At 44.6% G+C, this 16,002-nt stretch overlaps 1 protein-coding gene across 1 annotated transcript in view; it reads left to right on the top strand.

The window, feature by feature from the left end:
- Positions 1-16,002, top strand: part of nek10 (NIMA-related kinase 10) — a 460,338-nt gene that overhangs the window by 426,490 nt on the left and 17,846 nt on the right. Inside the window, exons 31-34 of the mRNA XM_072509340.1 lie at positions 1,179-1,222; positions 8,096-8,196; positions 10,871-10,981; positions 11,453-11,561. Of these exons, the coding sequence (XP_072365441.1) occupies positions 1,179-1,222; positions 8,096-8,196; positions 10,871-10,981; positions 11,453-11,561 (365 nt within the window). The remainder of the gene's footprint in view (positions 1-1,178; positions 1,223-8,095; positions 8,197-10,870; positions 10,982-11,452; positions 11,562-16,002) is intronic.

The raw sequence follows: 16,002 nt of genomic DNA, 5'->3' as shown, positions 1-16,002 counted from the left end.
GTCGAAGAAAAGATATCTAAATTGCCATACCAACAAGGGATGAAGCAAGAAAATATTTAAAATATGTCCCTCTTCCATATTGTCTTGTTTAAATTGTTTTCAAAAAGGACCACCAATTTGTGATCTGTTATAATGGCTGCTGGTCACATGCAGAGAGTTCTAACTGCCATCCAACATTACTTTCAAGATTGGCTTTAGAATGCTTCTTCTGGGACAAGGAATGGAATCCTGTCAGAAAAGCCACACCATTGATATTGGACTAGTTTTCAATGGACTCCACTTGATTGGAGTATTTTCTCCTGTATTGGACTTTTTTTCTGGCTCATTGTGCCCTAAATTGGCCTGTGCTCCAGTCAACTCATCAACTAATTTTTCCATCTCATTATTCATCGGCCAGTTCTATGTTTGCTCGCCTCAAGACACACGGATCACAATATTGACCATCCTTACTATTATTCTGAGATCAGATAGGCCTGGATTTCAATTCAGTAACTACAGGCGTGTTTTTATAAGTTTAAAAAGCACCAAAGCAGTTAAGCAGTGATCAATCTTTGTGGCTTTATGCCTTTGCATTCTATAGGTTGAAGGTGGATGGGGTTGGGAGGGCCATGATGTTATTGGGACGAGGTGTGATGTCATTGGGATGGGACATTACATCACGGAGGCAGGAAACAACATCACGGGGGATGGGGAGTGATGTCAAGTGCGGGGGGGGGGTGGGGTGCTGTCCAGAAATGGTGAGCATAGGGCCCTCTCCAAAAGTGTTAGTCCACCTCTGGACTCAGAAATAAATGTGATTGTGTGGGCCTGTGGGACAGGTTTATCTGCATTTGTAGTTCAATGATAGGCTGCATAGAATTGTCAAAAAGGAGTCCCTCCCCTAATTTTAGTAGTTACTGACATAGGAAAGATGATGTTTAGAATTGCCTAATATGCAATTCTTCATTATTTTGAGCACTAGACAATTTAATCATTAATTCCTTCCCTCAAAATTGCCTCTTTTGGCAAATGTGTCCACAAATTATTCCACGGTCTCCATTGACATGCTAGCACTAAGATTGTGCTTCACTTCTTTAGGTATTAATCAGCAGAATGACAATGGTCCATATCTGTACTTTCAAATAAAGCAACAGCTCATTTATAAGGTTCTTATATGTTCACTGCAGTTTATTTTTCAGATCTGAAGGAAAGTCAAGGCAGTCAAATATCAAATCTAGACCAGGTAATTAAATGTTGCTTGAAACCATAATTATTGTAATGCAAATGTATATTTATTAATAATCACTTGTTGTGATGACATATCGGTCTTTTCTTTGTCTTACTTGTGTAGATCTCCTACAACTAGGCTTACTTCTGCCATTACCTTCAGTTGGAATTAGACCTTGCTCGAAGAGAACAGGAAATTCCTTAAGCTCAGGGTGGCAGTGCCATAGTCTACCAGATATAGTGCTTCGAAGGCTGAAAGATCATGGTAGTTATGTGAAATTATAACCAAGCAAAATTGTAGAAAGAGAAAATATGCAGTGAAATTGAGAAACAAATCTAAACATATGCTAGTGAAAAGATTATCTTGACAAAACCCTGAAGATAGCTATAAAGAAATAGTAGACTTTTTGAAGGCAATTACTACTGTTAGTTTTTATTTCATCTTGATTTTCTTCCTGTGCCTAGAGATGCATGAGGAAGACAAAACTTTTCCTGGAACAGGTTGCTGAAAGCTATAGCTTGAGGGGTGCCACTCCACATCAAGCATGGCTGACCTAGAGACTGTTTCACACTTACTGCCTGCCATAGATATATTGGAAGGATTTGCAGGTTGATAATCAACCTGCTTGGTCACGTGGCCATCAAGTCCTAGAGTGGGGCTTGGACCTGGAGTTTCTGGTTTAAAGGCAGGACACTACCCATTGTACTACAAACCCTCCTCGTTTCTACTACTAGCTTTTAAATAATGTGAAAGAATTGAAAAGATTTATTAAAATTCTTTTAAAAAACTGGAGATTCAGGCCAAAACTTAGGAATGAATAAGAAATTGCCTTTAAATGGCATATAGTGGGTACTGGTTAGTGGAGTAATGTGCGTGGGCAAAGTACTGAGTAGGATGCCCCAGGGCTCAAATGTTGGAGCTAATTTCTAATTTGCGTATACTTGGATTCAGAAACTCAATGCAAAATGGTTATGTTTGCAAGCAATATCAACTTAATAAGAGCAGTGGGAGTTAAGAATGCAACTCAGAAATTACAGAATTAGTTAAACATAGTTTGTGAATGGGATAAAATAATTGCAGATGAAATTCAGCACAAATGAGCGTAAAGATGGGAAGGAAAATAGGCAACACATGTCTGCCGTGAATGCTGTTGAAATAGCAAATACCTAAGCCCTAGTAGACTCAAGACTCAACATGTCCAACCAACGCAAAGTAGCAATCAGCAAAGCAAAATAGAATGGTGAACTATGTAACTAAACAGGAGAATATAAACCAAAGGAAGATTTCCTCAAACTATGTAGTGCTCTGCATCTTCAATGCTGGCCACCAAGGAACAAATGAGACATTTAAACATTGGAGACAGTGTACAAAACAGCTACATAATAATATTTATTAGTGTCAAAATTAGGCTTACATTAACAAAGCAATGAAGTTACTGTGAAAGCCCCCTAGTCACCGCACTCCACGCCTGTTCGAGTACACTGAGGGAGAATTCAGAATGTCCAATTAATCTAACAAGCACGTCGTTCGGGACATGTGGGAGGAAATCGGAGCGGCCGGAGGGAACCCATGTAGACATGGGGAGAACGTGTAGACTCCGCACAGCCAGTGACCGAAGCTGGGAATCGAACCCTGGTCCCTGGTGCTGTGAAGCAACAGTGCTAACCACTGTTGGCTGATTGCTTGACAGTAACTTAAACCCCCTGAAAGTGGGTTTGGTTTGGCGAAAGGGAATGAATTGAGAATCTGAAACAGAAAACTAATCTGCCTAGAATCTGCCCACTTTCAGTTTCAACGGAGGTGGGATGAGGCGCAAGAAACCAAATTTCTCTCAAGAAGGTGGTCTGTCATTGAAAACTTTTAAGGAGACAGCATGCTTCTATTTTTAGAAATCTTCTTTGGAAGGTTTCAGGAAACTCGGCAGGTAAAAGGAGAGAAGGGTTTCATGTGGCTTTGCTTATGGGGCTAGTAGGAATATTTCATCCAGGCTCAGCAAACAAACCTCCAAACATTTTCCATCCCCGTACCTACACAATATCTTCCCAACAGCACCCCCATCACCGACTCCTCTCCCTCAACTCCCCCATCTCAAAATCTCCTCTCCTCAATCCCCATGGCTACCAACCCCCTCATTATCGATCCCCAACCCACTCCCACTGTGAACCTCCATGATCAACCTGACCCCCCAAATTTACCCTATTGATCAGTGACCCCCACTCCCGTGATCTCGACTTGCAATCTCCAACCTCAACAAATATGAAACATGGTCGCCACACTACCAGAAGGATGTGGAGGCTTTGAAGAGGTTAAGAAAAGATTTACCAGGATGTTGCCTGATATGGAGGACATTAGCTATGAGGAAAGGTTGGAGAAGTCTGGTTTGTTCCCACTGGAACGACGGAGGTTGAGGAGCGACCTGATAGAAGTTTACAGAATTATGAGGGGCATGGACAGAGTGGATAGTCAGAAGCTTTCTCCCAGGATGGAAGAGTCAATTGCTACCGGACATAGGTTTAAGGTATGAGGGGCAAGGTCTAAAAGAGATGTACGTGGCAAATATTTTTACACAAGAGGGTGGTGGGAACTTGGAATTCGCTGCCGGGGGAGGCAGTGGAAGCAGATACGATAGTGACTTTCAAAGGGAATCGTGACAAACAAATGAATAGGATGGGTATAACAGCTGCAGAAAGGCAGTTCGAGGAGTATCTGCCTACTGAGGTAGTATGGGTTGAAGTCAGAAATAGGAAAGGAGCAGTCACCTTGTTGGGAGTTTTCTATAGGCCCCCCAATAGTAGCAGAGATGTGGAGGAACAGATTGGGAAACAGATTTTGGAAAGGTGCAGAAGTCACAAGGTAGTAGTCATGAGTGACTTCAACTTCCCAAACATTGAGTGGAAACTCTTTAGATCAAATAGTTTGGATGGGGTGGTGTTTGTGCAGTGTGTCCAGGAAGCTTTTCTAACACAGTATGCAGATTGTCCGACCAGAGGGGAGGCCATATTGGATTTGGTACTTGGTAATGAACCAGGGCAAGTGATAAATTTGTTAGTGGGGGAGCATTTTGGAGATAGTGACCACAATTCTGTGACTTTCACTTTCGTAATGGAGAGGGATCGGTGCGTGCAACAGGGCAAGGTTTACAATTGGGGGAAGGGTAAATACGATGTTGTCAGACAAGAATTGAAGTTCATAAGTTGGGAACATAGGCTGTCAGGGAAGGACACAAGTGAAATGTGGAACTTGTTCAAGGAACAGGTACTACGTGTCCTTGATATGTATGTCCCTGTCAGGCAGGGAGGAGATGGTCGAGTGAGGGAACCATGGTTGACAAGAGAGTTGAATGTCTTGTTGAGAGGAAGAAGGAGACTTATGTAAGGCTGAGGAAACAGGGTTCAGACAGGGCGCTGGAGGGATACAAGATAGCCAGGAGGGAACTGAAGAAATGGATTAGGAGAGCTAAGAGAGGGCATGAACAATCTTTGGCGGGTAGGATCAAGGAAAACCCCAAGGCCTTTTACACATATGTGAGAAATATGAGAATGACTAGAGCGAGGATAGGTCCGATCAAGGACAGTAGCAGGAGATTGTGTATTCAGTCTGAAGAGATAGGAGAGGTCTTGATTCAGTACTTTTCTTCAGTATTTACAAATGAGAGGGGCCATATTGTTGGAGAGGACAGTGTGAAACAGACTGGTAAGCTCGAGGAAATATTTGTTAGGAAGGAAGATGTGTTGGGCATTTTGAAAAACTTGAGGATAGACAAGTCCCCCGGGCCTGACGGGATATATCCAAGGATTCTATGGGAAGCAAGAGATGAAATTGCAGAGCCGTTGGCAATGATCTTTTCGTCCTCACTGTCAACAGGGGTGGTACCAGGGGATTGGAGAGTGGCAAATGTCGTGCCCCTGTTCAAAAAAGGGAATAGGGATAACCGTGGGAATTACAGGCCAGTTAGTCTTACTTCGGTGGTAGGCAAAGTAATGGAAAGGGTACTGAGGGATAGGATTTCTGAGCATCTGGAAAGACACTGCTTGATTAGGAATAGTCAGCACGGATTTGTGAGGGCTAGGTCTTGCCTTACAAGTCTTATTGAATTCTTTGAGGTGGTGACCAAGCATGTTTGTGAAGGTAAAGTAGTGGATGTAGTGTACATGGATTTTAGTAAGGCATTTGATAACGTTCCCCATGGTAGGCTGATGCAGAAAGTAAGGAGGCATGGGCTTGTGGGAAATTTGGCCAGTTGGATAATGAACTGGCTAACCGATAGAAGTCAGAGTGTGGTGGTGGATGGCAAATATTCAGCCTGGATCCCAGTTACCAGTGGCGTACCGCAGGGATCAGTTCTGGGTCCTCTGCTGTTTGTGATTTTCATTAATGACTTGGATGAGGGAGTTGAAGGGTGGGTCAGTAAATTTGCAGACGATACGAAGATTGGTGGAGTTGTGGATAGTGAGGAGGGCTGTTGTCGGCTGCAAAGAGAAATAGATAGGATACTGGGGAGAAGTGGCAGATGGAGTTTAACCCTGAAAAGTGTGAGGTTGTTCATTTTGGAAGGACAAATATGAATGCGGAATACAGGGTTAACGGTAGGGTTCTTGGCATTGTGGAGGAGAGAGATCTTGGGGTCTATGTTCATACATCTTTGAAAGTTGTCACTCAATTGGCTAGAGCTGTGAAGAAGGCCTATGGTGTGCTAGCGTTTATTTTCACCTGAGGAAGGAGCAGCGCTCCGAAAGCTAGTGACATCGAAACAAACCTGTTGGACTTTAACCTGGTGTTGTAAGACTTCGTATTGTGCTCACCCCAGTCCAACGCCGGCATCTCCACATCATAGCGTTTATTAACAGAGGGATTGAATTTAAGAGCCGTGAGGTGATGATGTAGCTGTACAAAACCTTGGTAAGGCCACATTTGGAGTACTGTGTACAGTTCTGGTTGCCTCATTTTAGGAAGGATGTGAAAGCTTTGGAAAAGGTGCAAAGGAGATTTACCAGGATGTTGCCTGGAATGGAGAGTAGGTCTTACGAGGAAAGGTTGAGGGTGCTAGGCCTTTTCTCATTAGAACGGAGAAGGATGAGGGGCGACTTGATAGAGGTTTATAAGATGATCAGGGGAATAGATAGAGTAGACAGTCAAAGACTTTTTCCCCGGGTGGAACAAACCATTACAAGGGGACACAAATTTAAGCTGAATGGTGGAAGATATAGGGGGGATGTCAGAGGTAGGTTCTTTACCCAGAGAGTGGGGGCATGGAATGCACTGCCTGTGGAAGTAGTTGTGTCGGAAACATTAGGGACCTTCAAGCAGCTATTGGATAGATACATGGATTACGGTAGAATGATATCGTGTAGATTAATTTGTTCTTAAGGGCAGCACAGTAGCATTGTGGATAGCACAATTGCTTCACAGCTCCAGGGACCCAGGTTCGATTCCGGCTTGGGTCACTGTCTGTGCGGAGTCTGCACGTCCTCCCCGTGTGTGCGTGGGTTTCCTCCGGGTGCTCCGGTTTCCTCCCACAGTCCAAAGATGTGCAGGTTAGGTGGATTGGCCATGATAAATTGCCCTTAGTGTCCAAAATTGCCCTTAGTGTTGGGTGGGGTTACTGGGTTATGGGGATAGGGTGGAGGTGTTGACCTTGGGTAGGGTGCTCTTTGGCCGGTTCAGGCTTGGAAGGCCGAAGGGTCTGGTACTGTGCTGTAATTTTCCTTGTTCTTTGTACATCTGGTCCTTGGCTACAGCCTCTCCTGGAATGTAACCTTGCTGATAGGGAGCCAAGCCTTTCAATCTTACCATACATGTACAATCTTCCTAATTTTTTCATCAAAGTTCATTCCTTACATGAAAATATCTCTCTAATTACATACTTCACTTTCTTTATTGCATGCTGTGATTTGGAACTCTCTCTTACTGTATTTTAATGTTATACTTGTTTTATCCTACAGTTACAATCATTATTGGCAGTTGCTACAATTCTGCTGGGAATTATCTTACACCATATTTTATTGTTACTGACATATTTTAATTTACTTTTTGGTGTCAAAGTCATCATTGCTGTCTCTTCTCAGCAGAAAAGTGAGAACCACCAACAAAGAGAGGCTGTACATGAGATTGAGGAAAGAGAAAAAGATCATTTTACACCAATGGGTCATTTTTTTGTCAAGGCGTCAGTGTTGTTGCCGCCCCTCCCCCATCATGTCAGAGAGCAAGAATATTTGATTGTTTTCTTATCTGGGTTTATTTCAACTGAGGTTCAATATAACAAATCCATGGTTTCAGTTAGATTGGGTATGCTCAGAAATACATTTAGTTATGCTATAGATGCAATTGGAAAGATTCTATAATACAATATTGTTTAAAAAGTTAGCTTATGGGAAACTATCGGCTTAAAATGCTGTTTGTGGTATACTTGCAACATTTCTGGTCGGCAGAAGCTCCAATCACAAACTCATGGATATAATTCCTTTGTGCGTTGGTTGACCTGTTTTTATAAATTTCTGTGGCAATCTATTCACACCAGTTGTGGTCAGATAATTAATCAGACCTCATTTGTATGCTCATGGGCAAAGTTTAGTGTTTAATCTGATGCCGTGGTAGTATTACAGTTTAAAACCAGACCTCCTCGAAATGTAAAGCAACTCAGTTTTCCTTTCTTTTCAATTAAAATAAAGTAATAATAATCCATTATTACTTATTCAATAATAATCTTTATTATTGTCACAAGTAGGCTTACATTAACACTGCAATGAAGTTACTGTGAAGTGCCACTGCAGCCACTTAATCTCTTTTGTAACATTTCAAATGAAGCTGTATCTGGGTATTATGGTCGCATTTCCATCATGTATTTATAAAATAAAGTGGACAATTTTATGATGACATTCTCATCCATAGCATCTGCAGGAATAGCAGTGTCTCAACGAAAAGTACGTCAAATCAGTGACCCAATCCAACAGATTCTTATTCAACTGCACAAAATCATCTATATAACACAGGTATGTGTTCCAATTAATTTGATTTATTGTATTTCCTTTCTTATTAATTTCTTTTGTTCACAGGATGTGAGCATCGCTGACAAGGTCAGCATTTGTTTCCCATCTCTAATTGCCCTTAATTAGTGCTGATCTGTTTTCTCGAACCACTGCAGCCCAAGTGGTATAGGATATCCCACAATGCTATTACAAACACTTGATCCAGCCACAATGAGGGAACAGTGTTACAGTTCGAAGAAAGGATCGTGTGTGGCTTGGAGGTGTTTCTATGCAGCTATAGCTATGTCCTTCTAGATAATCTTTATTAGTGTCACAAGTAGGCTTACATTACACTGCAATGCAGTTACTGTGAAAATCCCCTAGTCGCCACACTACAGCGCCTGTTCGGGTACACTGAGGGAGAATTCAAAATGTCCAATTCATCTAACAAGCACATCTTTCGGGACTTGTGGGAGGAAACCTGAGCACCCGGAGAAAACCCACACAGACATGGGGAGAACATGCAGACTCCGCACAGACAGTGACCCAAGCCGGGAATCAAACCGAGGTTGCTTGCGCTGTGAAGCAACAGTGCTAACCACTGTGCCACCCCTGGTAGACACCATGGGGGCGATTCTCCGAGCCCCGCGCCAGCCCGGAAAATCGCCGCGCCCGCCCGGAGAATCGCCGCGCCCCGATGCCCCGACGCCGGCGCGCGATTCTCCGAGGTGTGGAGAATCGGCACCATTTGCGCAGGCGCGTTTGGCTTGGCACCGGCTGCAGGCCACTGGAATTGGCGGGGCTGCCGATTTTCCGGCCCGGATGGGCCGAGCAGCCATGCTGATATGACAGAGTCCCGCTGGCGGCGTTCACCCCTGGTCGCTGCCGGCGGGAACTCTGCGGGAACGGTCGGGGAGTGGGGAGGAGGGCTCCTTCACCGGGCGGGGCCTCTGATGGGGTCTGGCCCCTCTCCCCGCACCCCCCCCCCCATCCCGAGCCTACTTCCTGGCGCGGCCGGCCCCTGAACACCGACCCCATGTTGGGTTGGGGCCGACTCGCAGAAGACGTCCCCTGCGCAGGATGGAGCTGGTTAGGTTGGGTTGGCGCGGCGCCAGAGGCTAGAGCGGCGTGAACTGCTCCAGTACCGTGCTGGGCGCAGCAACTTAAATATTCACTTCCACCGTAGGGGGCCAGAATCATACGTAACAGGGCCCGGTTCACGCCGTCGTGAAATGCAACGGCGTTCACGATGGGGCGAACTCTTGGGCCCGATATTGGAGAATCGCACCCCATAAATTTGGAAGGTGTAGTTGGAAAAGGGTTGGTGAGTTACTGCAGTATTTTTTGTAGATGGTACACACTGTGCACTGATGGTGGAAGTGAATATTTAAGTTGCTGGATGGGGTGCTGATTGTAGGTATCACATTTCTTAGGTGTTTTTGGAGCTGTACTCATCCTGACAAGTTGAGAGTATTCCATCACTTTCCTGACTTTTTCAGTTGCTAGATTTATTTGAAATCTATCCCATCCAGAATGGTATTGCCACACGATACATATCCTCAGTATGAAGACAGGACTTCACCTCCTCAGGGACTGTATGGTAGTCACTCCTACCAAAACTGCCATGGACAGATGCACCTATGATGGGTAGATTGATGAGACAAGGTCAAGAATGTTTTTCCCTTTTGTTGGTTCCCTCACCACTTGCCACAGACCCAGTCTAGCAGCTATGTCCTTTAGGACTTGGCCAGCTTGGTCAATAGTGGTGCTCCCAAACCATTCTTGATGATGGACACTGGAATCCTCATCCAGGGTACATTCTCTGTCCTTGCCACCCTCAGTGCTTCTTCCAGTTGGTGTTCAACATGGAGGGTCATTGATTCATTAGCTGAGGGGGCATGGTAGGTGGTAGTCAACAGGAGGTTACCTTGACAATGTTTGAGATTCCATGGGGTCCCGTGTCAATGTGAGGACTCCCAGGCAACTCCCTCCCAACTGTTTGCCATCTCTGGTGTATCTCTCCTGCTCTTGGGACAGGCATACCGGGCCATTGTCTTTTGCCCAGTGTCTCACCACAAACAGATTTTGCATCTAAGCCTTAAATTATACACTGTCAGTATTGGAATGAGAAATGAACAATTATTGTTCAACATGCCATCTTTGTAGCTGAACAATTCGAATCTCATTGTTGGCTGCTCAAAAACATTTCATCACAGTATTAGCAGAGGAGACCTTCATATTATGTCTTATTTAAATTCAAACCTAGAATTAAAAAGAGCAGTATGTTAATCACTGCATCATACAGTTACATCCAATGCATTGTAAGAAGTGTTTTCTTTTATACTCTGTAAAGAGGTAAGTGAACAGAAGAATGGTCTTTGAATGTTTTGCATTGTTTCTGATGTTCCGCAATAAACACAATGGGCTGGATTCTCCGCAGCCCCGCACCGAACACGATTTTTGAATGAATTCTTTGTTTGAAATTTAGGATGCATTCTGTAATCCACAAACTGTTTGGTGATTTGGGACAGTTTAATGAGGGCACAATTTATTGTGCATTATTATGATGTATATAAATCACTGAATGCAGTAGCTTCAGACTCCAATATTGACAAACTATATCCATGTTTGTTTAATGTAAGTATGAATTAAAAAGAAGCTCTAATTTTTGAAGTATTTTTCTCCTCTTTCTTCACAGCTTCCACCTACTTTACATCACAACTTTCGAAAAAGTGTTATTGAAAGGTTTAAAAAGTCATTATTTAGTCCACAGAGCAATCCCTGCAACTTGAAAGCTGAGCTTAAAAAGGTTTGTTGCCATAACATAGATAAAATGATCTGATGTAAAAATCTGAAATTGCAATATTTAGTCAATTCAGAGATATACTTCTAAATATCATTGCAGTTTTCAAAGTGAAGGAATTGTACTAAGGGTAATTTAACAACATTAAACAATCGCAGGAAGTATCTGGTCAAATTGCTAACGTGTAAAAGATTAAATCCACATTTAACCTGAATATGTCTGTTTGTATAAATATTCAATGTGTTAAATATCAGTGACTTTTCTATTCAACCAGTTCCAAATAAATTTGAGTTTGTACATTGTAGAAAAATAATCAATCAAGTATAGATTGTAAATATCGAACAAGTTACTTTATGTTTTAATCGTTTACTAGTGCATGCCTTCATACCTTTTTGACGCACTAGGCATCAAATTTGACTGACCAAACCATGTTGCAAGCAGATCTACAACATATCCTAAAAGTATTCTTTCTGATAGCTTCTTCAAGGGTCCCCTGAATTGATTGAACTGAACTTTGTGACAGCGGGTTGCAATTTAATGCGCCAGACATCAAAAGAGAATGCAGCATTCCCTGGAGACAGGGCAGGTAATGATTGTTTAATAGATACAGTCCTGGTTTGTTCAACAAAGCATGTTGAACTCTGCAGTTTTATTTATGATTGAGGAAACCCAAACAACTTGTGAGCAAAGGTCTGTAATTACAAATGTATGCATTGACCATACCTTGGAATCATCAGGTTCAACCAACAGCTTATTTTAAGTGAAATAACTTTACATATGTAGGACCAGTTGTAACACAAGCCTCTTAGCATGGAGTTGATTGGCAGCACATGTTGATCATCCCCACCACACATCTGTGACTCGTCTGGCAATTACAAATTACTGAACTATTAAAAAATGCTTGTAAGGGAAATGAACAACTTTAATATTGTGACTAAAACTGTTTGAGGAATGTTTCAAAGGTGGGAAGAGAAAGAAGACGGCACAGGCGTTTAGGGAGGGATGGTCTATAGAATAGGACTGAGGTACAAAGACCCCTACCAAACGTATGTTGCAAAATGAGGCTACATTGTAATCACGTGACCATATAGACCAGAGATAATGAGCATATTTTTATATGGCTTTGGGATCCTGATGTTGGGACCTAATAGAAGCCCCAAGCACCAACTTGCCAGAAACTATACGGGCATTGCGATATCCCTGGAGACAACCTCATAATTGACCCCCTCTATCCTTAGCTGCTGTCCCAATCAGAGGGCTGGATTGTCTGTTTGAAACGCGTGCAATTCACGTTACATTTGGGGGCACTGTTTGATCCGAAATTCAGGAGCTGTAAATGGGCCAGTACTCTGCTGATGTGATTGGAAGCAATTCCCATCCCCGCTGATGTCGGATTCACAGGGGACAGAATTTGCTGTTTATTAGCACTCCATTCATCAGAGAATATCTGCCGCCACCCCCCCCCCCCCCCCCCCCCACCCCCCCCCCCCCCCCCTCCTCTGATTTCAGGAGTCTGAAGTGGATCCACTGCTCGATGTCATTGAGAAGAGGAGGAACACCCTCTTCCCCAGGATGGGCATCAGACTCAAGCGCCCCCCCCTCCTGAACAGCGCCTGGGAGGAGGTGGCAAAGGCAGCATCACAAGGAGGACCAGCACACAAGGCTGGGAGAAAATGAATGACATCCTTCGGTCAGGCATCCTTGTGGACCTTGTCCAGACTGAACGTGATGTAATCCGATGCCCGGGTGCTTAGGGCACCCGTCATAGCCCAGATGCTCCTATCTGGGGATGTTTGTGATACCCCACACAGGTTCCTGCTCGAGCCCTTGAATAAGGCAATGACATAAAAGTTCAGGGCAATCATCACCTTGACAACCACCGGGAGAAGGTGTCCTCCTCCATACCCTTGCAGTGCCAGGCGAGTCATAGATGTGTGGTGGGGATGGTCAACGTATGCTGCCAATCACCTCCATGCTAAGAGGCTTGTGTACCGGCTGGCCCTACGGCTGGGGTTGAGCGAGGGAGGTGTGGGTTTGCTGGGAGGTTAGCTGCAGTGTAATGTGCAGCCTGGGTGTATAAGTTGTGACAGGAAGTTTGTTAGGTTTCTTGACTGGGGGCAGGATGGATGGGAGCAGGGGCACAATGGAGAGGCACGGCTTGGAGACAGCCTGTGATCCTGAGGGATGGGCTAGCAGCTGATAGTGTCGCTGGCGAGGCCTCTACTCTGAGATGAGAAGTGTGAATGGAGAGTTCCAAAGGTTACTGTGCAGGTGTCCTTTGTTTGGGGTGAGCTCTGCTAATCCCCTGTTCCTCTGCAGTGGGGCTGCACTTCTGAGGAGTGCCAACACCTGGTGGACCAGCGACTGAGCTTGGCCACGTCCATCCCGTTGATGATACTGCTGGAGTCTTAGGGTTTCTGGGGGGGGGGGGCGGGCTGGGTGGGTTGTTTCCCACATGACTAGAGGCTGTCTGAACATTTACAGGACACAGTGAGCAGTCAGATGCAAACAGCCAGGGGCCTATAAGTTGAACCAAAGGGGTGCATTTAAATCACATACTGCAGCAATGGCAGTCTGAGCCAGGCCACCCCAATCCCGAGGGGAGAACCCCATGTGCAGGAACCTGGCACTAAGCCGCTACTCCCTGCGGCTCAGGCAGCCATCCCCAGCAACCCAGACAAGTTTACAGAGTTTTCCTACCCTTTCGTTTCACCCTCAACAGCCATGGCACCCAGGCATCGTATGTAAAAACTTGCAACAATTCACACCTACGTGACTCCAGCCTGAGGGGTGGAGCATATTGTGCCCAATCTGTTAATGACATTCAAATTGTTGCAAATGAAGGTTTTGTATGGGCCCATAGATGCAGGGCACGAACTTCACTAATGCCACCAGCAGGGGACCAGAGCATGGTGTCAGAATCGGCGCTGGGCGCAAATCGCAATTTTTGGATTTCCCAATATTCTCCGCCCGACCGTGATTCTAACTGCCGGTGCAGGATGCGGAGAATCCAGCCCGCAATCAACGTTGTCCTTTGGAAACACATAAGCAAATGTGTTCACAGCAAGCTTCCACAAATAGAGAGCAGCACCGTGGTTAGCACTGCTGCCTCAGGGCATCGAGGTCCCAGGTTCGATCCCGGCCCCGGATCACTATCCGTGTGCAGTTTGCATATTCTCCGCGTGTCTGCGTGGGTCTCACCCCCACAACCCAAAGATGTACAGGGTAGGTGGATTGGCAGTGCTAAATTGCCCCTTAATGAAATTTTTTTTAAAAATGATCCCACAAATAGTAACAATAAGTAAATAACCTGTTTCAAAGTGGGAGGAAGAGTTGGGAGAGGTTATAGAGGAGGGGTTCTGGTGTGAGGTGCTCCGGATATTAAATGCCTCCACCTCATGTGCGATAAAGCTGAAGGTGGTATACAGAGCACACCTCACGAGGGCGAGGATGAGACGATTCTTTGAAGGAGTAGCAGATGTGTGTGAGCGTTGCGGGGGGGGGGACCCCGTTAATCACGTTCATATGTTTTGGTCTTGTCAAAAGCTAGAGGATTACTGGAGGGAGGTTTATAGGGTAATTTCCAAGGTGGTGCATGTGAAACTGGACCCGGGTCCCCGGGAGGCCATATTCGGGGTGTCGGACCAGCCAGGGTTGAAAACGGGGGCGGAGGCAGATATCGTAGCCTTCTCCTCGTTGATCGCCCAAAGGCGGATCCTGTTGGGATGGAGAGCAGCCTCGTCACCCTGTGCCCTGGCGTGGTGGGGGGGGACCCTTTGGAATTCTTGACTCTTGAGAAGGTTAAGTTTGAACTGAGGGGAAGGACGAAGGGGGTTCTACAATTCATGAGCATTATTCATTATGCACTTTCAAGAACTGGTAACATTGAACATTAGTTGAGGGGATGGGTGGGAGGGTTGGGGAGAGGGTGGCTGTGTGTATTAAGGGTGACTATGGGTGATTCCTGATTCCTTTTTGTCATTTGTTTATGTAAACATGCGGGCTAATGTTTGGGGTTTGGTGGGAGGATGGGATCGTTGTTATTGTTATGGGGATTGGCATATTTGTTGCTGATTATTGTTTATTGTTGTGTGTAAATTTGGGAGAAAATGTGCAAAAGGAGAATAAAAATATTTTTTTAAAAAAGTAAATAACCTCTTTTAATATTGGGCGGGATTTTTCTCCCCCTCTGCAGTGTGTTCTGCAGCGGGAGGAGGCGGCTTGTCAGTGGCCCATGGTGGAATTTTCTGGTCCTGCCTTGTCAGCATGGTTACCCCTTGAACGCACCCTGCGCAGCCACCGAGTGGGGGGAGGGTGTCGTTGGTGTGAGCATGAAATCCCATCCATTAATTGAAAGATAAGTATTGGTTAGGACATGGAGAGTGGGGAATCATCCATCCTCCTTTTCAAAATAATGCTATGAAACCTTTTACATCCATTTTAGAGAGCAGACAGGGCCTCAGTTCAACATCAGTGAGTGCTGAACTCTCTCAATAATACGCTGGGGTTTCAGCCCAGAGTTCGCCCTCATATCTCAAAACTGGAACTGAAACCCACAACCTGCTAGCTCAGAAGTCAGGGGCTACCACTGAATCAAGGCTGACACCATAACACAGATATTTTGCAGAATATTTGAATTTAACACTTCCTATAGGCATTGATACATGAAATAAGCAAGTTTTGTCATGGGTAGAGGACTAACAGACCATGATAATGCAGAGTCTTTGGGTTAGGTTTTGAAATCATACCTAGATGGTGATCTGGCAGAAAATATTTTGCGAACCTGAAATCAATGGAGTGAAAGTGGATTGGATTCTGCAAATAGGCAATGTACTCTGCTAGATTATCATTCCAGCAATGAAGGCATAAACTGACAGGGATTTGTTCAGATAGATAGTAATTATTTAAATGGAATGTTAAATAGTCATGCATAGTGCGTCAGCAACATTTACTTTTGTTACAACAGCCTGTATTTGATGTTCCCTAATGTTTTGGTTATTATTGGTATTCTTCCTGACCAAACTCCA

This window comes from Scyliorhinus torazame, chromosome 6 (genome assembly GCF_047496885.1).
Source record: "Scyliorhinus torazame isolate Kashiwa2021f chromosome 6, sScyTor2.1, whole genome shotgun sequence".
NCBI lineage: Eukaryota > Metazoa > Chordata > Chondrichthyes > Carcharhiniformes > Scyliorhinidae > Scyliorhinus > Scyliorhinus torazame.
This window is presented reverse-complemented; position numbering and strand designations above follow the sequence as displayed.